Here is a 26,725-nt window from a genome sequence, read left to right as displayed (position 1 = left end):
TGGTTTCCAAATTTCATCAATAGATTCAAAGAATTAGCATCATAACAAAAGTTTATACAACTGAACAATACCCAAAATAATTTTATGTCCTTGGCCTTCTTGGGAATTTCTTGACATTTTTATTTGTAGTCTTATTTTGAATAAATATTGATGTTTCTTAGTTTTTATTTTCTGCTCCTAATCCATTTAGTGCGATAAATAAGGATACATACCAGTAGAAGAAAGAAACATTTCACCAGGTCTAATTCGTGCATACCTCATACTCAAGCCAACAGTAGCATTTTGAACTGTTAAGACCACTAAACTGACATACTTATAAAACTCTGGAAACAAGAAGAAATGATTTAAAATTTTATATATGCACAGCAAAATGTTGTAGTTATGTTTTAATAAAGCTTTGATAGCTTAGCACCATGAGCCAAAAGCTTTACACTATGAAGCCAATTTAATTGTTATAGTCTAGTAGGACCTCATAGCACTAAATCAAAAACCTACCTTTAAGCGGGAAAATGTTTAGCATACTTTAATTGAAAAATTAACTGTCTTCTGTTAGAACTTAGCATAACTCACATTATGATGCAGTTCAGCCATAAAATAATTCAGATCATACTCGAATACTGACTTTAAAAGTAAGCATATCCTCATATAAGACATGGATAGAAGAACAGGGAAGCTCTCAAAGGATCAGTTGAAACAAAAAAAAAATTTCAAAATGGCATTATAGGGCAACTCTTGCCACTTTTTAGGGGACAACTTTGTGGTGTTCAATTTTGCCCTGTGCTGACAGAAGTTTTTCATAATTTAGAAAATGGAACTATATGTAGCTGGAGGCAGAACATTGGTAAAATTGATAAAAGTAAAATTGGTAAAAGTAGAATGGTGGTAGTCACAGCAATAATGATGATGACAGATTTTAGGTGAGCATTAAGTATGTTTTTACTTCCAAACAAGAGAAAGAGCTTGTTGCATACAATTCCTGTTGTTAAAGACAACACATTGTCTGTAACAGTTGTTATATTCCTGTTGTTATGGAGGACCTGAAGTAATTTATTTTGGCTATCAAACTTTGTTTTCAACATTTACAATTAGACGAAAGTTACCCCTTACCTTACAGCCTTGCCTATTTAAACACAATTACTTAGTGTAGCAATCTTTGCCTTGGATGAAATTTGTCCCAGATTTAAGTCTGCCTATTATTTAGATAATTTATGCTGACTTTAAGACCCTGTGTTCTTTAACTTTAACTTTATGCTGACTTTAAGACCCTGTGTTCTTTAACTTTGTGTGCTTAAACTTTAATTTATGTCATTCTGAGCAACCACAGAAGAATTTTCCCTGAAGAAGAGTACCCTTGTGTATGCTGTGAAACAATAAAAGGCAAAAATAGGATCTTGAGTAGAATGGTGGTAGTCATAGCGATAATGATGATGACAGATTTTAGGTGAGCATTAAGTGTATTTTTACTTCCAAACAAGAGAAAGAGCTTGTTGCATACCTCCAAAATTACTCACTACTTAACAATTTGCTTATGTGGGCCTATGCAACAAGAAAGTTAGCCTACCAATGGCAATAACACTAAAGATCAATTCACATCAAGCTTGGAGCTGAATGAGAAAGGAGGGTGGATTGGTGAAGAGAATTTATCAAGCAGAATGCCAGTTTGTCCATCTGAAACCAAAAAATATAAGTCAGGCTTGTGCTGCTGACTTCAACACTAATGTAATTGGTGCCTTCTTTGTAAATCTTCAGGAGTACCCACAGTTGTGCAGGCTCCAAAGGTGATTGCTAAAAGGGGAGCAAAACAGGTGGCATGGAGCATGTCAGCAGAAATAGAGGAAAATATCACAATGCTATGTTTTATATCTGCAACTGATTAGACAATTCTACCAGTGTTTGTTTTTCCATGAGTCAAAGCTCCAGAGGATGTATCAAGGTGGACCACCAGGGTGCATTGGCTTAGCCCATTGCAGTGGATGGATTACCACAGACAATATCCTTTGTTCCATGGAACACTTTCAAAAAGAGCATGCTCTTCTTCCATCCCTGTCTACTCAAAGCCTCCCTGTCAAACCCAGCAAAAAAGACCCTGTTTTACTCTTGTTTGATAATCAAGAAAGCCATATTTCAGTAGAAGTAGTTTCCTTGGGCAAAAGATAACAGCATCCACCTCCTAACCTTTCCTCCCACCCCTTGATGTTTCAGTGTATGCACCATTGAAGCATGCAATCAGGAAGTTGATTGACAATTAGATGCAGTTAAACCCTGGTCAGAGAAACCACTAGTGTAAATAGATCCAATAGTTCAAATTATTTAGACTGTAGTGACAATAGATGTACAGATTTGGAAAGGGATACGGTATCCACGAGTTATGAAGATGCCCAAACAGCAAGTGAAATAAGTGATAGTAGCCCAAGTGATCTAGTAAAAAACATTAAAAGTCATTGCTCTAAGTTTCTTCAAGTGTTGAGCACAAACGTAGACTCCTTGCCAAATAAACTAACAGAGTTATGGATCTTAGCAACAAAAATGATTATGATGTGATTTGCATAGCTGAAATCAATTGATGAAAAACTTATATTATTGATTTATTTTCTGAGTGAACGGAAATAAAGCTCTTGCTACTCCTTTTGTTTGAGAAGTATTCTTTTGCTTTGTCATATAAGTTTATTGCGTGGTTAGAGTTTTTGGAATTTCCCTCTCCTGAACTCAATGTTTCCTAACTCTTCTAGCCCCCTCAGGGAAGGGGGCCAAACATCTAATTGGTTATCAGAAGCGGATATTCCTATTGTTGTATCTCCAATATCCAATGATGATAGCCTGAATGAAACCATGATTACTGTCTCTGAGTCACCAATCTCTGAAACTGACAACTTGCTAAATGAGAATTTTCAGACACTGGGCAGAAAACAGAAACGAAAAAAGCCTTCTATGAGTCCTCCTGAAATAATGGGACTCTCAAACTCAGTTCCAGCTGTGGAGATAAAGGACAAACCCATTATCCTTTTTACTCCAACAGTAAAAGATCAATCTTTCTCTATCAAAAATATTACTAATATTAGAATGAATTTTTTCTAAACTTTTAGATGCAGCTTCACTGTGAATGTGAACAGAGATGGTTCACTAACAGTTATGTTTCTAGACAGAAATGAAGCCTGCAAAGCACTTAGCCTACATAGAATTGGCAATATCCCTGTTACACCTGAATGGTGGAAACCAACCCTGAAAAATTCTCAGAAAATAGTACTGTACAACATACCATTGGAACTGTCAAATGATGACTTGAAAGATGGTCTTATGAACAATAAGGGGGAAATGCTGGAGGTTCTGGATGTTCATCGTATGGGCAAGCTAGATTCTAAGGGAACAAGAAGTAGTAAGAGTGTCCTCTTTATCTTACCTGCTAGTCCCCAATTTGACTCGGTATTCCTTTTTGGTCAGCAAAAAGCTCATAAAATATACCAAGAAAAACCTCTTCAATGCTCAAAATGTTTTAAGCTTGGTCACTCATCTAGGTATTGTTCTTCTTCTGAACCAGGGTGCCCTAATTGCCTTGGTAATCACTCCTTGTCTACAGAAATTAGATGCGCTGAAGTGCCTAAATGTACAAACTGTGATGGTAGACATCAATCAACAGATCGCAATTCATGTCCTAAATATTTTCAACGAGCTAAAGTTTTAAAGATTGCTCTTCAAGAAAATGTCCCTTTCCCGATAGCTGCAATGGAGCTGGCCAGCTGTCCAAAGTACCATCAGGTCCAAGAGTTAATGAGGCCAAGGAAGGGAATTTAGCACTTCCTCAAAAACCCTGGATACAGGTCCACAAGAACAACCCAAATCAGGCACTCACACCTCCTACTGAGACTTCTTACCCTCTGTTGGCTAAGGAGCATCCCAAGGTGGCTGAAGCTAGTCCATCCCTCAACAATCCTAAAACTAATCCTAAATTTTGGTCTGAAAGAGTGGCAGCTTTTCCTAATATTTCTACTCAAGCCATCACTATGCAAGATAGAGTTGGACCTCATATTACTAATTTAATTAAATATGTTGCATCAGTGGACCTAATATTACAATCAAATATGGCTAAAGATAAAAAAGCCAGTATAACAAAAGAAATTGCAGAACACTACTTTTCCATTTCTATTTTCAATGAAATAGGAACAGAATTATCATCCATTCTCTCAAAATATCATGCATGTCACCTATTCAACCCTTCCTATGTTAACTGAGCTGCAGATCCTACAATGGAATTGCGTCTCTTTAAATTCAAATAAACTTGCTGATCTTATCCAATGTGCAAATGATAATAGAATTGGAATTATTTGTCTACAAGAGACTAATCTTCATCAGTACAAGAAAATCAAAATGCCAGGGTACAAGTGCTACAGGAAAGATAGATCAACTAACAGAAAGGGAGGGGGTGTGGCAATTTTTGTTCATGTTTCAATCCAACACTCCCCTCAACCCTTAACTATCTACAGGGATGAAATAGATGTTGTAAGTATATTAATTACCTTAGCCAATGGTAACCATCTTGCCATAAAATCCTTTTATAATCCAAGTGGGAGTTAGGACATCCAAAGTATCTTGGAAACATAATTATCAGGTAATAATACCTTTATTTTTGGTGATTTTAATGCCCATAGTCCACTCTGGGAACAATCAGCTGGTAGCAACAAAGCAGGAAGAGGAATAGAGTACATATTGTCCAATTTTCCTGACACCTTGATTTTCACTCCATTTGACTTTCAGACCATGTATAATATTTCTTCTAACTCTTTCTCAACTATAGATTTACTTCTAGGTTCTTCTTCATATTATGATTTAGTTCAGATGGTAAAGGTGTCGTCTCTTCAATCTGATCATTGTGCAATTCTTACATCATTTCAAGATTTATGCTACACTCCCAAACCCTATGTCCCTACATTTATCAACTCCAAAGGTAATTGGTCCCTTTTTCGTGAGATATTAAATGAAGTGGATTTTTCCTTTGTTTCTCCTAATTCTGATATTAATGCCATTGAGTCTAATCTGAGATCAATCCTGCTGGAGTCAGCTAAATTGGCAATTCCAATGACTAGGGTACATTTTTACAATGGCTCCAAAAGACCCAAGAATTGGTGGAATGATGAGTGTAGGGTTGCAGTTCTGGCAAAAAGAAAGGCTCGTAAAATGTTTCAAAAGCACCCATCTCAGTCAACAGCAATCTCTTATAAGCAGTCATGTGCTAAGGTGAAACTAATTTGTAGGAGAGCTAAACAGAGTACATGGCTGAATTTCAGCTCAAGTATCAGTTTTAGAACCCCAATTTCAAAGGTCCATAATTTCATTAGCCAACTAAATAGTGGAAAGCAGCCTAATGATGACCGTAGATATGATATCATTCAGGATGGATATCCAATTGTCTCAGATAAAAAGAAGGCAGATCTGTTTACTGATGTTTTTAAAAATGATTGCTCAGATTTTCATCCCAGCCGACCTCCTTTTTGTAATCTCCCTCTTACCTGTTCTTATAAGGGTACTCTGATGAAACCTTTTTCCCAAGATGAATTTTGTGTAGCACTTAATTCTCTTAACATCAAGTCTTCCCCAGGTTATGATGGTATTTATATGAAGTGGATTCTTGAGTCCCCGAAGGTGGTTCATACAGCCCTCTTAAGTTTTTATAATCTTATTTGTTCAAGTCAAAAGTTCCCAGATGCCTGGAAGATTGCTCAGGTATTCCCAGCTTTAAAACCTTCTTATTCATCTAATGATCTCAAATCTTACCATCCTATATCGGTATTACCTTCCTTTAGTAAAGTTCTGGAAAAACTTGTCTTATCAAGAATTGAGTGGTTTGCTGAAGTCAACATTCTCTTTCCTAGTGAACAAACAGGTTTAAGAAAAGGACATAGCTCTTTAGACAACATTACCCGGCTAGAAATTGATGTTTGTAACTCTCTCAAAATAAGACATGTCACAATGGCTGTTCTGTTTGACTGGTCGAATGCCTATGGAAATGTAGTCCACAATAAATTATTGGAAATCCTAATAAATCTTGACTTCCCGTATCCCTTTATAAGTTTTATAAAGTCTTTTCTAACTGATAGATATTTTTACGTTCAAGTAAATCAGTCTAGAAGTGAGCAATGCCCCATTACAAGAGGACTTCCTCAAGGTGCAATATTGAGTCCTCTTCTATTCAACTTATATGTTTCTGAATTTCAAGTATCTCATGCATCATTTGGCCTTTATGCAGATGATTTGATCATTTGGAAGTCAGGAAGGGATATTAGCCTTCTTCAAAGCCTTATTCAACAGGATATAAGTTTAGTCCAGAGATTCTCTTTAGCATTTGGCTTCCCAATCTCAATCAGTAAAACTAAAGCCATTATATTTACTAATGGTACTCTAGATCCTCCTAATCCACTGACAATTTTCTCAAGGGAGATCCCATATTGCAATTCAGTGAAGTTACTTGGTTTATTAATGGATTCTAAAATGCAGTGGCATGAACATATTAATTCTTTGAAATCTCTGATTATTCAGAGACTTTGTATTCTAAAAAGACTTGCTGGAAGTAAGTGGGGATGTCACCCAAAAATTATTTTGGATTTTTACAAATTATATATTTGTTCAAATATAGAATATGGGATTCAAATTTTTTCAGCTTGTCCCCCATCCTCATTCAAAATCCTTGAATCTTTACAAAATTCTGCTATTCGAATAGCTTTGGGTGTGCATAAGCATACTCCTCTGTCAAAGTTAAGAACACTGTCGGGATTGGTGTCCCTAAGTGAAAGAGCATCTAGTCTAAAGATAAAGTATTTCTCGCAAATCCAGGCTTATGGAGCCAAGCATGCTGTATATGCACACACCTTTGCAGAGAAGTCAGCCTGTCCCAATGCCCATTCATCATGGAATCAGTTTCAACTGGAGGTCCCAAATTGGAATCAATATTCGCTTTATGCAAATCCCTTTACCAAGTCCCCCCCCCCATGGGAAATGAGTCCTCCAAGCTGTCAAGTAGAACTTATCTCTATTGGTAAAGATTTGATTCCTAATTACGAGATCCAGACTATTTTGGCTGAACACATCTCAAGGGCTTACCCCAACTATAGAAAAATATATACAGATGGATCTGTCCAAAGGGAAAGAGCTGGAGCAGGAGCATGTATCCCATCCCTGAATTTGAATATTTATTCTCCTCTCCCATTGGGATCTTCTATCTTGTCTGCTGAATTATGTGCCATCTGCCTGGCCTTGGATGCACTTATAAATTATAACATGGAATCTGAAAATATACTCTGTCTCTCTGACTCTAAATCAGCATTACTACTGATCCAAAATATTAATAGAATTGCTAATGACAAGGATTTATAAAATATTAGAAGACAGCTTCTTAATCTTAAGATCAAGGAAAATGAAGTTTATTTTCAACATGTTCCTAGTCATAAAGGTATAAAATATAATGATATGGCTGATTCTCTAGCAGCAAAGGCTTCCATGTTATCTCCTAGTCCTTCCTCTGACCTCAATTCACGAGATATTATCAGGCAAAGATCCAAAGTTAATCACAGTAAATTAATGTTATCTCCATTTCATACAAGATTAAATACAGTGCTATATTACCAGCTGAAATCAGGTGCCCTACTTCTAAATAGCTTGTTATTTAATTGGAAGCTACATCATTCCCCTTTATGCCGAATCTGCTTTTCAGCAGAGGAGACAATCCAGCATATTTTATTTGATTGTCAGGCTCAGAGTAAGGAGACTGTTGCTCTTAAGCGTTTCTGCTCCTTGGCTAAGATTCCAAATACTTATACAGTTATTTTGGATTCTAACCTGCCATGGGAAATTGATTGTAAGATATTTAAGACAGCAATTGATACCTTAAAGAAGAGAAATATTGTTTAATAAAGATTAAAGCTTGAAGAAGTCAATTTTTAAAGGGACACAATTTATCCATAGTTTTTGATTGTGCAGAAGAGAGCGGGAATGAGTAGGAAGAGCCATATTGGTACCGGCCGGCCTAGTGCCTTAAACTGCTGGGGACAGGTAGCTCAGGTACTCGTACTTCCCACAATCAATAACAGTGTATTATTGTTCATAATTGTATATATCCATTGTTTGCAGATTGGAGGAGAATAGCGCTTCCAGTAGCTAGTTTTTCTAGAGAAGATGTCAAAGAGGTGAAAGGACTTGTTGTTAGTCCATATACCTAGTCCCTACAGTATGCTAGTCCCTACACTTTTGGAACTGGAACTTGAAGCTCATGTACTCGTACTTCCCACAATCAATAACAGTGTATTATTGTTCATAATCGTATATATCCATTGTTTGCAGATTGGAGGAGAATAGTGCTTCCAGTAGCTAGTTTTTCTAGAGAAGATGTCAAAGAGGTGAAAGGACTTGTTGTTAGTCCATATACCTCCCTACAATTTTTGGAACTGGAACTACAAACTTACAAGATGACCCAAGAAGAGAATTGCAGTCTATGTGAAGGCAACCTTATTGGTAAGCAGAATCTCTCTTAATAAAGTTTTTGATTGGGTTGAATATTTAGCTATAGAGATTGTGCTACCCCAAGAAAGTCTAGTTCTAGCCACCTTTTACTGGAGCCAAAGTTGCCCAAACCTAATAGAGTCTGAACTGGCACTTTGTAAGGCCCTGCAGTTGCTACAAGATAAGAAGCCAAAGAACCTTTCAATAATAGGAGATTTTAACCTTCCTCAAGTCAGCTGGGTTGATGGCTTAGGGTATTCCCCCCAGCATCATGAGGGTCATGGTATGAATTCTGCTTTTCTCATTTACCTAGCAGAAAATACGCTATATCAATCCATTGAATCACTAACAAGGTTCAGAGATGGACAAATACCCTCGCTACTTGACCTAGTAATCACGCTTTGTTTTGATAAATTGTCAGTTGATATTTCTTGTGAAGCTTCATCCAATCCTTCTCCAAATGTTTCCCATGTCAATTTAAGAGCTATTTCTGCTAATGTTAATTCAAATGTTATATCTAATAATTCGCTCGTGTCATGTCAGAATTCAGCGGATTCAAGTTTTTCAAGTACTATATCTGATATTACCTCTGAGTCTCAACAGCCAAATTTCCCGAGTCAGAAGCCCCTTTCTGAAAATACTTTCTGTGTTCTTTCAAGCAATGTTGACTGTCTGACAAATAAGCTTCTAGAATCCGAAGTGCTTCTTAGGGAGGAAGCAGCAGATATTGCGAGTTTTGTTGAATTGTTACCGAAACATAGTTTTTTGGCGGTTACTGAAACATCCCTTCAGATCTCGGGATATCAACTATGTAGCAACTTGGAGCATTCAAATTGTCAAAGAGGAGTTGGTGTTTATGTAAGAGATGGTATCCAGGTTAGTGTTGTAAATCCTACTATGCTTGATATATCTTTGATAGAAAGTGTATGGCTTGATATCTCCATTGCTAATAAAAATTTGCGTCTTGGGTGCGTTTATCGAAGTACAAGTGCTCCTTCCCTTGAAGATATTGAATTGGCCCTCAAAACTATCATTGATGAAATGACATCTTCAATTTCCCTTCCTAGCTCATTTGAGTTAATAATCACTGGAGATTTTAATTTTCCTGCAATTGAGTGGGTTGAAGGAACTGGACATATTTCATCTTATAGTAGAGACTCACCTTTTTTATCTTGCCTATCAAATAATTTTCTTCATCAGACTATCGATAAGCCTACACGCTATAGAGCTGATCAGAATCCCTCGCTGTTAGACCTTGTCATTTTGCGTGATACTGATTCCCTCATTCGTAATGATTATTTACCGCCAATTGCTAGTAGTGACCACCTAGTTATTCTGTCTGTGTTGTCCCTAAATAGTCGTCCTCAACCTAAATTTCGTCCTCAGACTTTCACCGACTATGAGGCAATACAGCAGGAACTTTCATCTGCAAACTGGTCAATGCTTATCACCAGTGACATCAATGAGTTGTGGCTAAATTTCAAAAAAACTCTTCTTGCTCTTGAAAAGAAACATTCCAGGGTTATTTTTAGGAAACAGCCCAAAACACTTCCCTTCCTCACTAAGGAAGTTAAGAAGCTGATTAACCAGAAATCTAGAGCTTGGAAACGGTATATGAAGAAGAGGAACCAGGAGACCCTGTCATTTTATAAGGCAGTATGGAATCGTGTAACGGATTCTGTAAAAAAATTGAAATCTGCCTACGAGGAAAATTTGGCTTCTGAGATCAAGTTAAACCCAAAATCTTTTTGGAGACATGTCTCTTCTAAAGACCCAAATCATCATACTATTCCTTACCTTGTTGACCACAGTGTATTACACTCATCTCCAATAGATAAGGCTGACATTCTAAATGCACAATTTGCTTCTGCCTTTACCCAAAATTCAGGCACCTCCTCACCAGATCCTCCATTGTATGAAGTGCTTTTCCCTATGCCTGATTTGTCAGTAGGTGAATTAATGGTTTTTAATAGCCTTGAGAAGCTTGATGTAAATAAGTCAAAGGGACCAGACAGTGTTCATCCACGTCTTCTTAGGGAGTGTTGAAAAGCTCTCAGCTACCCCCTGTGCATGCTGTTCCAGTTATCTCTTCAAAATGGGGAACTACCGCATGATTGGAAAACATCTTATATAACCCTGATCCATAAAAAGGGACGAAGAGACTCAGCAGAGAATTACCGTCCCATAAGCATCACCTCTGCAGTTGTTAAGGTGCTTGAGAGATTTGTTAATAAAGCTCTAATTGAACATCTTGAGGTCAATAATATCCTTTCCACATCACAACATGGTTTCAGATCTGGTAGATCTGTGGACACTAACCTTATCCAAACATATGAATTAGTGACTACACTGCTTGATGAGGGTTTTCCTGTCGACATGATTCTTCTTGATCTGTCCAAAGCATTCGACAAAGTTTGTCATGAATTCCTCATAATCAAATTGAGGGCTGCAGGTGTCAACGAAGGTGTTGTACAGTGGATTATGGGCTTCCTTTCTGAAAGATCACAGAGTGTCAGAGTTTTTGATTTGCAAGGAACTCCTCATTTCTCTTCTCCCACAATTGTATTAAGTGGCGTGCCCCAGGGCACTATTCTTGGACCAACACTTTTCAACTTCTATATTAACGAATTACCCACCCTTCTTTCAAATCTTATTACCCTTTACACTGATGACTCAAAACTAGTTGGAAAAGCGGCTACTCCCTCTGACCAGCAATCAATTCAAACAGATCTTGATAGTCTAGTAAGATGGGCTAACATGTGGCTTCTGACTTTCAATGTTGACAAATGCCATGTAATTCATTTTGGCAAAAATAACAAGCATCATAAGTATTTCCTTCAAGACAACTTCCTTTCTGCTGTTTCCAATGAAAGAGATCTTGGGGTTATTGTAGATCACCAATTAAAGTTTAGCAGCCATGCTAAGTCTGTTTCATCTTCTGCAAATAAAACCCTCGGTATCATAAAAAGAACCATCTCCAGCCGACACCCTAGAGTTGCCACTAAGATGGTTACCAACATGAATAAATATCCATACAAAGAAAGACTACGTCGTTTGAAGCTGCCAACGCTGACATACCGACGGAAAAGGGGTGACATTATTTTAACCAAAAAACTCCTCTCTAAAAATACCCTTCCCGGTCTCTTTGCACAGCCCTTGCATTCTGGTACTAGAGGACATTCTTTGAAGCTCTCCATGCAGCGTTCCACGAGTAGACATAGAAGCCACTTCTTCAGCCAAAGAATCATCAATATGTGGAACCAGCTCTCTGAAGAAACAGTTTCTGCTACTTCAATTGACATGTTCAAGTCCCACCTTGATAGGGAATGGCTCTGCCAGGAGTTCCTTTACAATTGGGAAGCTGCAGAGTCCTCCACAAGAGTCTAATCTAACAGCCACAATCTACACCAAACGAATTCTTTTTTTTCTCATGGAGCATCACAAGGATGGATAATCCTTATATTGCTCCAAGCTGCAATTTAAGGTATTTAACGTATGACCCAGATCAAATACTAAGTATCGATCATTTACCACCAATTGGTGCAAGTGATCATGTATGTCTCTTAACAACTCTCCACCTGTCACCACCCTCTTCCAGCCATATTTGCAGAAGATATATTGATTAAGAGAAAATCTGCAAGGAACTAAGGAGAATGCAAAATGGCAACTGGGAAGCACTGTTTGAGCACAAGTCAAGCAATGACAGCTGGAATCTCTTCAAGGAAATAATGCTAAAGCATGAGGAGACATGTACCACTGTCTCATATATCAAGAGGCCACGCACCCTACCTTACTTGACAAGGTCCATAAAACGGGAAATGAACAGAAAGAACAGATACTGGGCAAAATACAGGCAAACCAATTCTTGAGAACAATATGATAAATTCAAAAAAGCAAGGAATAGACTGAGAAAGATTACAAGATGCTCTATAAAAAAGCATGAAGATATCATTGCTACAGAAACTAAAACTAATCCAAAGAAGTTCTGGAATTATGTATCATCAGCAAAGCCAAGACAACATTCCATTCCCTACCTAACCACGCCATCTGGCAAAATTACTGATCATGCAGAGATAGCAGAAACCTTAAACAAACAACATTCCTCAGTCTACACAGTGGAAAACTCTAGAAACATCCCAGATACCTGGGAATATCCTGTCAATGTAACAATGCCAATGATTGTCATTTTTGAGTCAGATGTCCAAAAATGACTGAAAAAGCTTGATGCATCAAAGTTGAAGGGACCAGACAGTATACACCCAAGACTACTCAAAGAGACTGCTGAACTAATATCCTCACCTTTAGCAAAAATCTTCAAGAAATCACTAAAGGAAAAAGTTGTCCCCTCTGACTGGAAAAAAGCTACTGTTATACCAATACACAAGAAAGGCTCCAAAGACAAAGCTGAAAATTATAGGCCAATAAGTCTAACATCAGTAACTTCAAAGATTCTCAAGGGAATCATAAATGATGCTGTTACTAAGCACTTGACATACAACAACATCATGTCTCCAAATCAGCATGGTTTCCAAAATGGCAATTCCATGGACACAAGCCTAATACAGTCATACAATGAAGTCACCAAACTACTGGAAAAAGGGACACCCATGGACATGATTTTGTTGGATCAAGCAAAAGCATTCAACAAAGTTGCACACCTAAGGCTGAAAAGAAAGCTTCAAGCTTGTCACATCCACTTGGACATCATTGAATGGATTGTAGACTTCCTGGGAGAACAAACCCAAAGAGTTGCTGTTATTAATGATAAAGGAGTACATGTACTATCATCAACTTTACCTGTTCTTAGCAGAGCTCCCTAAGGAACCATGCTTGGGCCATCACTTTTCAACATATATATTAATGATGCTCCTGAAATACTCCAAAACCTTCTCACACTCTATGCAGATGACTCTAAGCTCATTGGGGCAGCATCATCTTGGGCGGAGACTGCATCAATCCAAGCCAATCTTGACAAGCTGGATGACTGGGCTAGACAATGGCTACTTGAATTTAATTCAAGTAAATGTAAAGTTTTACATTTTGGCAATAAAAATCAAAAACATATTTACACCATGCAAAACCAAATAACTGGTCAAAGAGAACCCCTAGTTGCAGTTACAGAGGAATGAGACAGGTGTCATAGTTGACTGCCATTTAAAGTTTCAAAGTCATACTAAAAAGATTGTAGCTAGTGCAAACCATGCTTTAGGGACAATTAAACAAACATTCACAACTAGATCTCCACAAACAATCACCAAGCTATACAAAAGTCTTGTCAGACCAAGGCTAGAAACTGGCATGTCAATTGCATCTCCCTTCTACAAAGTGGACAAGGACATGATAGAGAAAGTACAGAGGAGAGCAACAAAGACAGTAGACAGGTGCCAACATCTTCCTTACCCAATGAGACTGCAAACTCTGAACTTGTGCAATGTGACTTACCAAAGTAAAAGGGGTGACATGATTAATGCTTACAAATTGATTCACAACAATCCAATTCATGGTCTCTTCTTCATTGATTCATCACAGCAGACAAGTAGACCAGTGGAACTCCCTGAGCAATCATACTGTATCCAGTAAGACCGTCAAAGAATTCAAAGTCTCACTTGACAAGGAGTAGGACAATAAGGAATGGAGGCTGGAATGGGACACCTTGGAGTCCCAGACCATAAAATAAACCCTAGTCAAAAAAACCAACTCAATATTCAAAACAATTCCAAATCAATCCACATGGCAATTTTTGAGGAAATGCTGAGCAATGATACAGGATGGAAAATCCTTCAATTGCTCCAACTTGCAATTTAAGGTAATATCAATGATTTTTTTTTCAAAATTTAGGAAATGTATTTGCATATCTTTAAAACCTTATAAATTGGGATTGAGCAAAGTTGTGAAGCTGAAAACAATTTTGTTGTACTTCATTCAAGCAGAAGATTTATTTTGCAGTGTTTCACTTTTATAACATACATATTTTTGAAGGTCATCAAAGGTCAGGGTCCTCTAGAGGGAGGAGTGGAGATAGGTGCTTCAAAATACCTTCCCAGGACATACTTTATCCTGTAGACCTTTCCCTGAAAGTTTCAGTTTCCTAACCTAACCCATTTCCGAGACAGCAAGAAGTTAATCAGCTAGAATTTTTCCAAATTATGGAAATATTTAGGTCAACTTGGATCTGGTCAACCAGTTCTTTAGCTAAACTTATAAACTAAGGCTATCTTTAGTAACATTAGTGAGGGAGGAGAGACCAAGAAATAATTACAACTATAGTGACAATTATACTTGACAAAAATGAGTGATTTTGGGATTTAGTAGGCCTAAGCCCTATAGGCTATTTCTTTTTTTTTCTATTGGATTTATATCTTAAAGAATTTACCTATGATGCTCTTAGGAATGATTATGTGTCTAAACTATGTCAAGAAATGGAGGCCTATTGCCTGGAATTTGTGCCAACCTACAAAACAAATTTTCATCAATTTTCACTGGAACATAGATGATTCTTTCACCTAGGCCTAGTCCAAAATTACTTACCTGGACTATTTTCTATCATCCCAAACAGAATTATAGGCTAAATCTTCAAGAAATAGCCTAAATTTCTGTGAATGAGCAATTCCAAAGTATTTCTGGAATACCCAGTTAATAATGTGCTCCTTTTTTAAACTATACAAATATGATTGGCGTGGTTGCCACTACACTTATACTGTCTGTTTTTTTTTAATTAGCTATGAATCTTAGCTTTTTCATCACAGTTCACCCACTAGATTTTCATTCAAATCTATATCAAGTCGGTGGAATGTAAAGAAAAGCCAAGGGCCATGGCTAATTTAAGAAGAAACAAAGACAAATAGTCCGAATGAAACACAAAGTTAGCATAAGCCTTTTTCAAAATAAGAAGCAACGTTATAGCGTTGCAAGTAGTAAAGGCCAAGCGGCTCTAGTAATTTTTTTTCTAGAGGCACTTTATATGGAAGAATTGGTCGTATAAACTTTGGAGGGGGCTCATTCGATTGGAAATCGGAAGTTCTAGAGAGTGATAGGATGTTATCCAGCCCCCCCCCCACGTCCCTTTTCCCCAAATGTATCCGATAAAAGTTTTGTGATAGCCATTTTTCAAAAAGTAGTTGATCAAATAACAACAAATCTAAAGGCAACACAACCCCCCACGGCCCTGGTTCAGAATTTGTAAGTTATACACAAAGGGCATATATAGTTTTATGGAAAGGATGCTAAAAGTAACTTCAAAGAGGACTCATTCGATTGGAAATTGAAGATCTAGTTAACTTTTGTGAAGAGTAAAAAGAAATTGGAGGGCAACTAGTTCGCCCCCGCTCATTTACCCCTACCCATCTGATAAAAATGTTTAGATAGTCATATTGTTGAAAATAGCTGGAATATAAGATAGCGAAAACTCCAAGGATGACACATACCCCCAGAGCCAGAGGGCAAGTGTTTTGCTTTATGCCCCAGGGGCATATAAGGTTTTATGTAAACGGTGGTTGTATAAGCTTCAGAGATGGCTCATTTGATTGTAAACTAAACCTTCTTGTTACCTCTTTATGAGTCAAAAGGGATAGGAGGACATCTACCCCCCTTCTCGCACACACACGCACCCTTTCCCCCAAATACATCTAATAAAAAAAAAATTGCTAATTTGTTTGAAATAGTCCAACGAGATAACAGAAATTTCAGGGTCGACATAGCCCCTCCCCCCAAAGCCCGGGGAAGGGTTGTAACTTATGTCCTAAGGGAATGTGAGGTTTTAATGAAAGAAGTGATCACATTAGCCTCAGAGGGCACCCAAATGATTAGAAACTCAAAGTTGCAATTCCCTTTATAAGAGTCAAAAGTATTCCGATGGCAGCTAGCCCCTCCCCCTCCCAACCTTCTTTCCTCGAAATACGTCCGATCGAATGTTTTATATAACCATTTATTCAAAACAGACCAAAGAACATACAACAAAAACTCCAGGGATAGCAAAGCCCCTAGAACCCGGGGACAAGTGTTGTAAATTATGTCCTGGGGGCATGTAAGGTTCTTGTGGAAGGTATGGTGGTAAAAACTTCGGAGGGGGATGATTTGACTGTAAATCGTAATTTCTTGTAAATCGTTAGTCGAAAGTGCTCGGAGGACAACTAGTCCCCCCCCCTTTCTAAGGGCATTTTTACCCAAATTCATCCGATCAAAATTTTGACATAGCTGTTTTGTTTAAACTAGTTTAAAAATCAAATAACAAAACTCGGGGGGTCGGCTCAACCCCCAAGAGTCCAGGGCTAAGTTATGCTCCGAGGGCAGATAAGGTTTAATGTAAGGAGTGGTCCTATAAATATCAGAGGTGGCTCATTTGATTGGATTCTAATTCCTGATGAAATTTCGAGCCCCCCCCCCCCAGTCTCTTTCCCCCAAATTTATCTGATCAAAATTTTGAGATAGGGATTTCGTTTGAATTAGTCTAACGACCAGATTACAAAACTTTGGGATCAACATAACCCCCGAAATCTGGGGAAAGAGATGTAACTTAAGCCCCGGGGCATATAAGGTTTTAATGGAAAAGATGGTGTATAAACTTCTGACGGGACTCATTCGACTGCAAATCGTAATTTCTAGTGCACCTTTCAGGTCAAAAGGTATTAGAGGGCAACTAAGCCCCGATCAAAATTTTGAGATAGACGTTTTGTTCAAAATAGTTTAAAAATCAAATAACGAAATTCAGGGACCGACTCAACCCCCCAGAACTCAGGGGTGAGTTAAGCCCCAGGAGCAGATAGGGTTTTATATAAGTGATGATAATATAAACATCAGAGGCGGCTCACTTGATTGGGAATTGAAAGTTCTAGTTACCTTTTCAAGATTCACCAAAAGTGATCGGCAGGCATATGCTCCCCCCACCGTCTGTTTTCCCCAAATGCATTTGATAAAAATTTTAAATCGCTATTTGTTTGAAACAGTCCAACAATTAGATTAAAAAAAAGTTTCGCAAAATTAGGAAGAAAGGCTGCAGCCTAGGACCCGGGGATATATAAGTTTTGATGGAAGATATGGTAGCATAAACTTCAGACTTGACTCATTTAATTGGAAATTGAAAGTTCTATCTACCTTTTAAGAGTCAATAGTGAACAGAGGGCATTGACCCCCCCCCCCTACACACCCTTTTTTCCACAAATGCATTCAATCAAAATTTTGTGATAGTCATTTTGTTTGAAATAGTCCAACGATCAGATAAAATTCTTTGGGATCACCCCCCCCCAAGCCATGAGAAATGGTAGTAACTTACGCCCAGTGTATAAAAGGTTTGCTTACCCCGAAAAAAAAAACAAAGGGGAGCATGACCCCCCCCCCCCCAAAAAAAAAACACCCAAAAACTTATAAATGATATTTTATTCCAAAAATCATGGAATTCAGTTTAATTTCTTTAGCTCTTTCCAAAATTGTCCAAAACACCTATATTCTTCACTAAAAACAAGAGCTTGTGCCTGTTTCCCTAAAGGTAAAAGCATGTGTCGTTGGCGCTTTATTAAAGCGAATCATATTACATATGTTTTCTTCTGTAATTATTACAACAATAACAAAAAAAAAAATATTGTGAAACCAGACCAGGATTTACAGATAGGCCCACTAGCCCCTGCGGCTTTCACTATTCCCAAAGTTTCGGGATGTCCCCGAAAATCAGGTTTTCAAAGATTATCTTGATAAGAGAAAGCAACGATTAGATGGGGGCAATTTCCTCTCTTCACCTGTACCTCAGTCTTCGAAGGTTGGGGTACCTCAGGGCTCTGTCCTAGGTCCTCTCCTTTTTTTAATTTATATAAATGATTTTCACCGCGCTTTTACATCCCCGTGTCTCAACACACATTTTGCTGATGATACGGCAGTTTCAATTTCTGAAAAGAATGACGAGGAGCTGGAGGCAAAAGTGAATACTGCATTTTCTAATGTTCTTGATTGGTGTTCTTCAAATTTTATTGCTTTGAATGTATCAAAAACTAATTTCATAATTTACGGCAGAAAGTCAAATATCTGCCCTCGTATTACCCGAGTTACTTCTTCAAAGTATCTATTATCAATATCTCGTGTGAAAATGATAAAGTACCTTGGACTTGTGATTGACAAAAGCTTATCTTTTAAAACACACATTCAAAATCTACGATTAAAGATTTCAAAGTATGTTGGTTTAATGCGAAGGTTGAAGCTTTGTTTGCCCTACTCTGCTTTACGAAGTATTTATTTTGCTCTGATTCAGATTAATATTAACTATTGTTCTCTAGTATATTTCTCTACATTTAAAACCCATATTAAACCAATATAGATTTTACAAAATAAAGCGCTAAGAATCCTTAAACTGTTTATTCCATCACCTATTGAACTTCCAAATAAGTCTTCTACTGCATCTTTATATACTTATCTAGATATACTTCCAGTCTCTCAACAATTTGCTTTTGGAGCAATTCTTTTCAAAATCAATTATGACATTAAGAAATTACCGCCATATTACCTCCATCAAAGTTTGTTCTCCCAATCACAAGATTTACATAATTATAACACTCGACAAAAAAAGGATATCTACATTGACAAGTATAATACTGAGAGATCTAAATTCGCTCCGTTTGTGTCAATAGCTCGGTGCTGGGATGCTCACAAGACTCTTATTGATAATTTTTCCTCTATCCATTTAATAAAAAGGAAACTTAAATTTCATTTAGTTCAGGATTATTTTTAATTAGGTATCTTTTTAGTAAGGCAAAGTTTTTGTATGATTCGTTGCTCTGGGTGATTATGGGCCTCTCAGCTATCTTCCAGTATTAATTTATATTTAATAATATGGACATTTTTAATTTTTTCAATAGTATTGAATGATCCTGGGCTAGCTGCTACTTTCATATTATTGTTGTGTTATTGTATCTTTGCCGTCATGTTTATCTTTGTATTGTAGGGTTATTATTTTATCTTTGTCTAGGCCTAGTTTTTCGAGCTTGTCTCCCCATGGGCCTATGTCATTTATATATACATGTATGTGCGATTTATAAATAAATGAACTTGAACCATCCCCACAGGACTTAGAAGACAATTAGGACTATCAAGGGGATCCAAAATGTGCTGCTCGCAACCCTTCGTGTCACAACCTTTCAGCAAATAGATCTTTGTGACGCATAAACACTCGTATTACCAGAACGATCAATTTTTCCCTCATAACTGATATAAGATTCTGTGTCCTGTGAGATACTAGGAACATAAAATTTCTTATTGCATCTGGTGTCGTCGTCTTTGCGAGCTAATATTCAACCAGGAAACATGACTTTTGAAAGGCGAAACCCATATATTATTTTCGCATCATATCTGTGTGAATCAAGAATAGCCACTTGACCATTAAAACGGTTCGACTCTACCTTCTTGCTACTGGCTGACTAAGGCGCTTCTCACTGCCAAAGGTATTTTTTCACTTTTGGCAGCTAAACAAAGTTCATCTTTTTTTCTCTTGTAAGAAGCTTTTTTCTTTTTTGTTGGTTTTCCGGTTCCGCTAAACAACCAACGGAGTTTCGGAGCTCAGTTTAACTTCGCCCTTTGCTGTTTAGCTCTTTTCCCTAGATCGAAACAGAAAATACACTTGGTATTTCTCGAATCACAATAGGCTATTTTATGGTTAATATATCTTAAATAATTTGAGCTAAACTACAAAAACCAACGCTGTATAGTCGTTAAAAAGTAAATGACAGAAAAATCTAAATGATGAAAACAACCCTAGCTAGTATTCCAATTCCAAGCTACATCAGGACAAATTGATATATGAGCTTCAAATAACAGTAAATAACATTGGTTAGTACAGATTATTCTAAATACTGAAAGACTCAAATTAAAAAAAGTTTTAGAATTTGCCTCAACGAGATTTTCATGACAGCAAGCATGAATTTGATATTGCTAGACAAAACTTTGATTTCCTATACAGGAAGTTTTCAATTTACTTTAGTGGGTGTAATAGCAGGAATAAATCTCTTGTAACTGTTTTTAAGCATGGTAGAAAGAAATCACATGATAGACTTAAGTTTTTAAGTTTTGAATAGCCTGCTTTTATTCTGTGCGCTGACAGAGCCATCTGTGATTCAATGAGAACCCATTTGAGCCTTCTCAAGAATAGTTTTTTGCTGTTTCAGAGGGACAGAAATTTTATTGGGTATAAGAAAACAAACCTCGTAATTTCTTGGCAAAATCCATGATTTCACAATTTTTCACGATTCATTATTTTTAAAAGTAAAACCATGGTATTTCAAATATCCATGGCAGGGGTGGAAATTTTTATGTAAACATGGATAAATCCATGGTACTGGCAATCCAGATATAGTGACACCTAAATTCTGCCAGGTCATGTTTTCATACCTTTCCACAAATTTTCGATTTGTCCATCATAAAAAAAAATGAAATGTTTAGTAATAAAGCTAGGAAACTCTTGTTAATGTGTATACGGCACTGGATTTAAATTCAATTTAATGCTCAGAGAGAAAATCTCGTTATTTTAGAAGAATAGCTGTCATATTACTGAATTGTGATGGACGAGGAGCGTACGTAGCTGTGTTGACCTCAGGTGGCTTGGCGCTGTAGAGTTGTTAGTAGTAGTAATAGCATTATTGAATTGTATCATATTGGGTTAACGTCACTTCTTGACTACTAAGGTTGTTGTGTCGGCCACTCAGTGTGTTGCTGCAACTAGGTTTAAACTTATGTTACGAGGCTTAGATCAAACCCACTGCGCTACCACAGGACCATTTTTGAATTACAAGTAGCCTAAGATTCTTTTCAAATTTTCTAACATAAAAAATTATGCTTTTTCCTTAAAGGTTATTGTAAAGGTCAAGGTAGAACGCGTAGAAAGGTCTATAGGATGCACTGACGTTGCTGACTTCCAAGGAGATAAAGCAATGGAATGAGGGCAGATATCCACTTTTTATTCTAGAAGCCAAATTTCAAAATATAAGAATATATTATGTATATATATATATTTTTGCAATCCTGGAACGATTTATTATTTATTGTTCCTTTGTTTTTCTTGCCTAAGAGGATTGCAAAGTTTGCACTTGCTAACGATCGTTAGCCGTATCCATGAAAATGTAATAGGAATTTAATTTTCGATTGTTCCAGCTATTAATTCACTCTGACTTGGAACAAAATTTATTAAATACTGTTAACTTCAAAAAGTTCGAAATATAAGGATAGCCAAATATATTTTTAAAATGAGTTTTAAATTCTACTGATGACATTTGTCTACCCAACTGTACATGATTTGAAAGTTCAAATGCTTCCTTTTAAGTTTTAGGTTAATTATATCGCACAAAAGTCAATGGATTGAAACTACTCAACATGACTTCAGGCTGTCTGACTGCAAAATTTTAAAGAATCTAGCCTATACTTCTTTTTTCCCTCTCTATTGTGACCCCGATATATTTAACAACTGAACTGTTAGTGGATTAGCTTCAATTCATTTCAAGCCAATTTTGTGTTTCATTGAAAGACGAGGCGACGGTGTGACATTAAGGAAGAAGTTCTAAATGAACACTACTAATTTGGTGGTTCACCCCCGGGAATAAATTCAACACGAAACAATCCCAACAATTCAACAACAAAGCTTTCCATTTTTTAAATTTCATAATTTGAAAAAACAATAAATGAAAAATTCAATTGAAACTTTAGTGTTTGAACGTTTGACCCAAATTGTCCCGGTTTGAGAGGCTTACTGTAATCTACTGTAATTTAAGTTCATTTTAAGTTTGAATTGATTATTCGTTTAATTTGTGCTCGTTCTATGTTTGTCTTATTGCATTGCTTTATTTTGGCTTGTTAGGCACCATCATCACTCTTATCTTTTCTTGGATAAAAATGTATTGTTTGAAGAAATACTTGTAGTTAAACGTTCAGGCAGTGTTTTAAATATACTATGAGTAGCTTTGATAAACTAAGTCCATATATTGAAATAAACTCAGGTCTAGATCTCCTGCAAAAGGATTTTGTTTTATCATTTTTAAATAAAATGGCCCTAGTTTTTTTAGTGAAATAATTTGACTTCTTTAAAGGATACTTTTCTAGATACTTGAGTGACATTAAAGAAAAATCCTTCCAGTTTAAGTTAATTACACGTTTCTTTCTTATGAAACATTTGGTTTCTTCAAAACTCTGAACAATGAAATATTTCGGATTGACATGCTAGATTCTTTTTAAAACAAAAGTCATTCCCCCTGCACTCCTAGCTGTACCCTACTTAAAAATATAACCTTTTTTTCCCGAAGTTTAGAAAAAGTCACAACAAAACATATCGAGTCAAAGGAAGGTGGTTGTTTGAATTCCGTTGTTTGAATTACTTTGCGATAAAATTAGATTTATCTCTTTGATTCACTGCAAACTTCTAACCTTGCTCAAACGAAATTCTAACAAGATTAGGATAAGTTCACCTTTAATCAACAAAAAACTTTTCCTCTGAGCTCTCACTAGCACAATCAGGCATGCATATCGAAACTGTGAAGACTTTCACACAGGAAAAGAGGGTCGTCAAAACAGTGATTATACAACAGCAGTTAAAAAGTATACGAATTTATCGGGAAATATTATAAAAATCAAAATCCGAGCTGGGCAAGCCCCTGCACCCCTCCCCCAACATGCATTCCTATATTCCTGTATACCAGCTTCAAAGAGATAACAGTACTTCTTATGATAAAAATCATGGAAAGTAAGACTTCTTTTACTTATACAAGTAAAATATACAAGTAAAGTTATAGTTCTTATACAAGTTTATTACTATTTCCAATGGAATTATCATATTCACCCGGGAAATGTGATCTTCGTATCTTCCCCAATTCAATTTCTTCATTCAAATCAGAAGAATAATGTAGCAAGTTTATCTACTCAATTATTTTGCAAACCTTCATAGGCCTAAATAATTTGGATTGTGCTAAAGGATAGCCGGGTCAAAGATGCGACTAAATTCACCACCAAACAGTTTTTTTAGGCTGTCAACATTTGGTTTTTAATAAAGCTTTTAATCTCCTCACTACTGATTTAAATTCCTTGGCCACAAAGTTTAAATTATCATTTTAAATATTTCAGAAATATTTACTATGATGACAAAGTAGGGAAGCTTATTCACTTATTAAATTCCTGGTGAAACTCTAGTTCGGAAAGAGAGAGAGAGAGAGAGAAAAAGAATAAAAGAGAAATAGAGAGAGGGAAAGAGAGTGAGTGAGAGAAAAAGAGAGAGAGAGAGAGAGAGAGAGAGAGAGAGAGAGAGAGAGTGAGTGAGGGAGAGAGAGAGAGAGAGAGCATAACCAAAGGACAAACGCATCGAAAGCTAAGTAATAAAATGCTAACAAAATTAGAAGAAAACACAGCTAAAAGAGCAACATTTTAATTGATTTGAATGTTGACGATCCTTATTTCCTTAAATGGTAGCAATGTTACAAATCCGTAATCTAAACAATAATTTCCTATTAATAATGGCAATTCTGCCTCACAATCCTTTATACAAACGCGCAAGGGTTATATAACCTTGGTACGATACATATATTTGTACCGTATGTATTTATGTTTATACGCAATGTATAATATACACTATGTTAAGCGTACTGATTATAAAACATACATTTTTTTTGTCCTGTACGCTGTTAATGAAACATTATCAAATTAAAAGCACTAGCATACAAGACAGCATTACTGAATCGGATATGCCTCTTGTCAGACGTTAGAAAGAAGAAGAAAAAAAGACAAAAAAGGGCGATGATAAGTATAATACTCTGGGATGCCATGCCAGGGCTGCTGTCTCAAGAGCGGTATGCATCCATTCCTTGTGGTAGAATGACATTGCCAGGTGTGACATAGTCTCCAATCATCAGGTTGCTACTTACGGGGTAGCTGCTACCCAGTACCAACTGTTGTGGCTAAAAGGAAAAAAAAAAGAAAATTTTCACTACGTTTAAAAAGATAAAAACTCTTTTAGTGGTCAAATAATGATGTCTTCTGTGAGGATTTTCTTGATGCGACAAATGACTAAATTTAAATGGTATAATGGCAAGATCCTTAAATATATATATATATATATATATATATATATATATATATATATATATATATATATATCATGAAAAGAGAAATCACCAATGCAACAGAACTCTGTTATCTCTTTTATAAAGACGAGAACATGTGAATCTTCCTACAAGTGACAGAGTGGCTACGAAGCCTCATCCTGAGTATGCAACTAAATCACAATAGTTTAATTCAGCCCTTTTTAAGTCACTTAGTGCAAATGAGGTTTACACTCTGGCATTTCGGGTTATGCATCAATGATTATATTGAAGATGAAATCACCCATTAAAATATGGCTAGAGGAGATGTGAGCTGCTATGGGCAAAAATCAAATATACGACACTGATTTTTTTTTTCCGTAGCGAATTTACGCCCAATTTCGTCACATAACTTACATGAGGAAATGGAAGTCAACACATATTCAGACTGATAGCACAGTTATGATTTATGGTAGAAAAGAACCATGATCATTTACAGGTGAAAATAAAATATTATGTGCGTTGCCAAATTTGGACAGGGAGGGACAGGAGCCCTTCTATATCGTAAAAATCCTGTACAACCTGAAATTCGAGAAGCAACTTAGACAAAGGGTCAAGTCAAACAAATTGAACTTTTCACGTGGGCGGGGGGGGGGGAGACGAATTTTTATATTTCTCATAAATCTTTGGGGCTGGGATTCATCGTTTCTTTCTTACAAAATTCAAAAATTTTCAAGTTAATAACCTTTATAAAATCCCGTGTCTTAATAGTTCTGAGAAGGCATCTTCTAAAGCAGATAAAAGGAGCAGACAACTACCCAGAGGAGGAGGCAGCAGTAAAAGAACCTCCACCCCCATTAAATTTTTTTTTCTCCTATGTCTCGGAAAAAAAACTGTCTGCGAACTTAATGTTTGCATACTTTTTACCGCTAACCTGTATAACTTCTTCTTGATGCGTTTTAATGCTATATAGGCTAACGCGTTTCTAACATATTATGCATAATAACAACAATAGAAAGTAGCACTAAAGTGATGAAATTAAATTTCCAATCCGGAGAGCGATTTCTTACAATAGTGCTTTATCACCCTTGGAACCAAAAAGGACTCATTTTGGTTTTCTTTGCTAAAGTATTTGAACTGGATTTGCAAAATTAATCCAAACACATTCAATCAAAATTTTTAGCATATTTGGAAGGTCCAGTAAATTCGTCAATGGAGCTGTCAATGCAAGTGTTGGAGAGGGGGAGACAGGGAGACTTCACATTTGGTATTTACATCTAAGGGAAGTGGGGACCAGAAACCGTGCATTCCTTTTCGATACTATAGTATCAAAAATATAACAATTATAGAATAATTTTGATACTATAGCCCCTAGTAAAACTCTTAATCCATTCTTAGTGAAGTAGCGGAGTCAATCAAGAGACATGATGTCTACCCAGACTGTGAAAATAGTGCGTATGAATATCTTTAAACGACTAGGGGTTGTACGGGGAGAACAAGGGACTTCAAATATTATGTTAAGGGAGTTATGTTATGGCTTACGTTAATATGTTATGGCTCTCATTTGAAAATGAGAGCCATAATAGAACATAAGACAAGCTGAAATAAAGTAATATAATATTTCAGACTTGAAACGATCAGAAATAAATACGAATGACAAAATCAACCCAAAACCAAGAGGAAATTAAAACATAAGCATAAAGCTAACCGATATTGATGCGAATGAATAGATGAATCCTGAAACTAAAACGGATCATCAAGACAACCTTAAAAAGAACCGAAGTTACCCCAAACAGTAGCAAGACTGCCATCTCATAAGTCTTTTAAAAGCTACAGCGTCATTTGCTTGGAAAACGTTTTTTTATGCATACATTTTTTATTTTCATTGCTCCCCTATAATATTGTTGTAAACCATTTACTGTCGACACTAAGCTTGCCTCGTAAAAAAGAACTAGATGATCTGGGTATTCAAAATCGAAGAGGGTCAAAGCAGAATTAAAATCATGTCTTTTATTTCTATTAGACTTTGTCTATTGTAAGTTTGTGTTCGCATACCCTTTTACCCTAGGAGTTCCGCGAATTCAAAATTTCCCATAGGAACACAAGACTCAAAATTCCACCCTTAGGAATAATAACATTTGCTCCCCTTGCCAAGAACTAAACAAAGTTCAACTTTCAATTGATTTTGGAAGGAAAATAAAAGGTCAAGCTCA

The 26,725-nt window shown here is 36.6% G+C and overlaps 2 protein-coding genes across 4 annotated transcripts in view; both read right to left on the bottom strand.

Annotated features, from left to right (window-relative positions):
- The window catches only part of LOC136037995 (UDP-N-acetylglucosamine transporter-like), a 446,903-nt gene extending 431,758 nt beyond the window's left edge, over nt 1–15,145 (bottom strand). The window contains exons 1-2 of one of the 2 annotated variants that reach the window (XM_065720901.1): nt 15,013–15,145; nt 213–323 (exon numbers count right to left, since the gene is read on the bottom strand). In XM_065720901.1, the coding sequence (XP_065576973.1) occupies nt 213–323; nt 15,013–15,031 (130 nt within the window). In that variant the 5' untranslated portion in view covers nt 15,032–15,145. The remainder of the gene's footprint in view (nt 1–212; nt 324–15,012) is intronic. The other variant, XM_065720902.1, reaches the window with a different exon arrangement.
- Nucleotides 15,146–23,844: 8,699 nt separating this feature from the next.
- LOC136037986 (histone-arginine methyltransferase CARMER-like) overlaps nt 23,845–26,725 on the bottom strand; it is a 28,474-nt gene continuing 25,593 nt past the window's right edge. For both annotated transcript variants that reach the window (XM_065720893.1, XM_065720892.1), the window contains exon 7: nt 23,845–24,389. In XM_065720893.1, the coding sequence (XP_065576965.1) occupies nt 24,273–24,389 (117 nt within the window). In that variant the 3' untranslated portion in view covers nt 23,845–24,272. The remainder of the gene's footprint in view (nt 24,390–26,725) is intronic.

The sequence above is a fragment of the Artemia franciscana genome, chromosome 17, assembly GCF_032884065.1.
Source record: "Artemia franciscana chromosome 17, ASM3288406v1, whole genome shotgun sequence".
NCBI lineage: Eukaryota > Metazoa > Arthropoda > Branchiopoda > Anostraca > Artemiidae > Artemia > Artemia franciscana.
Note: the sequence above shows the minus strand (reverse complement) of the source record. Positions and strands in the feature narration are given on the sequence as shown.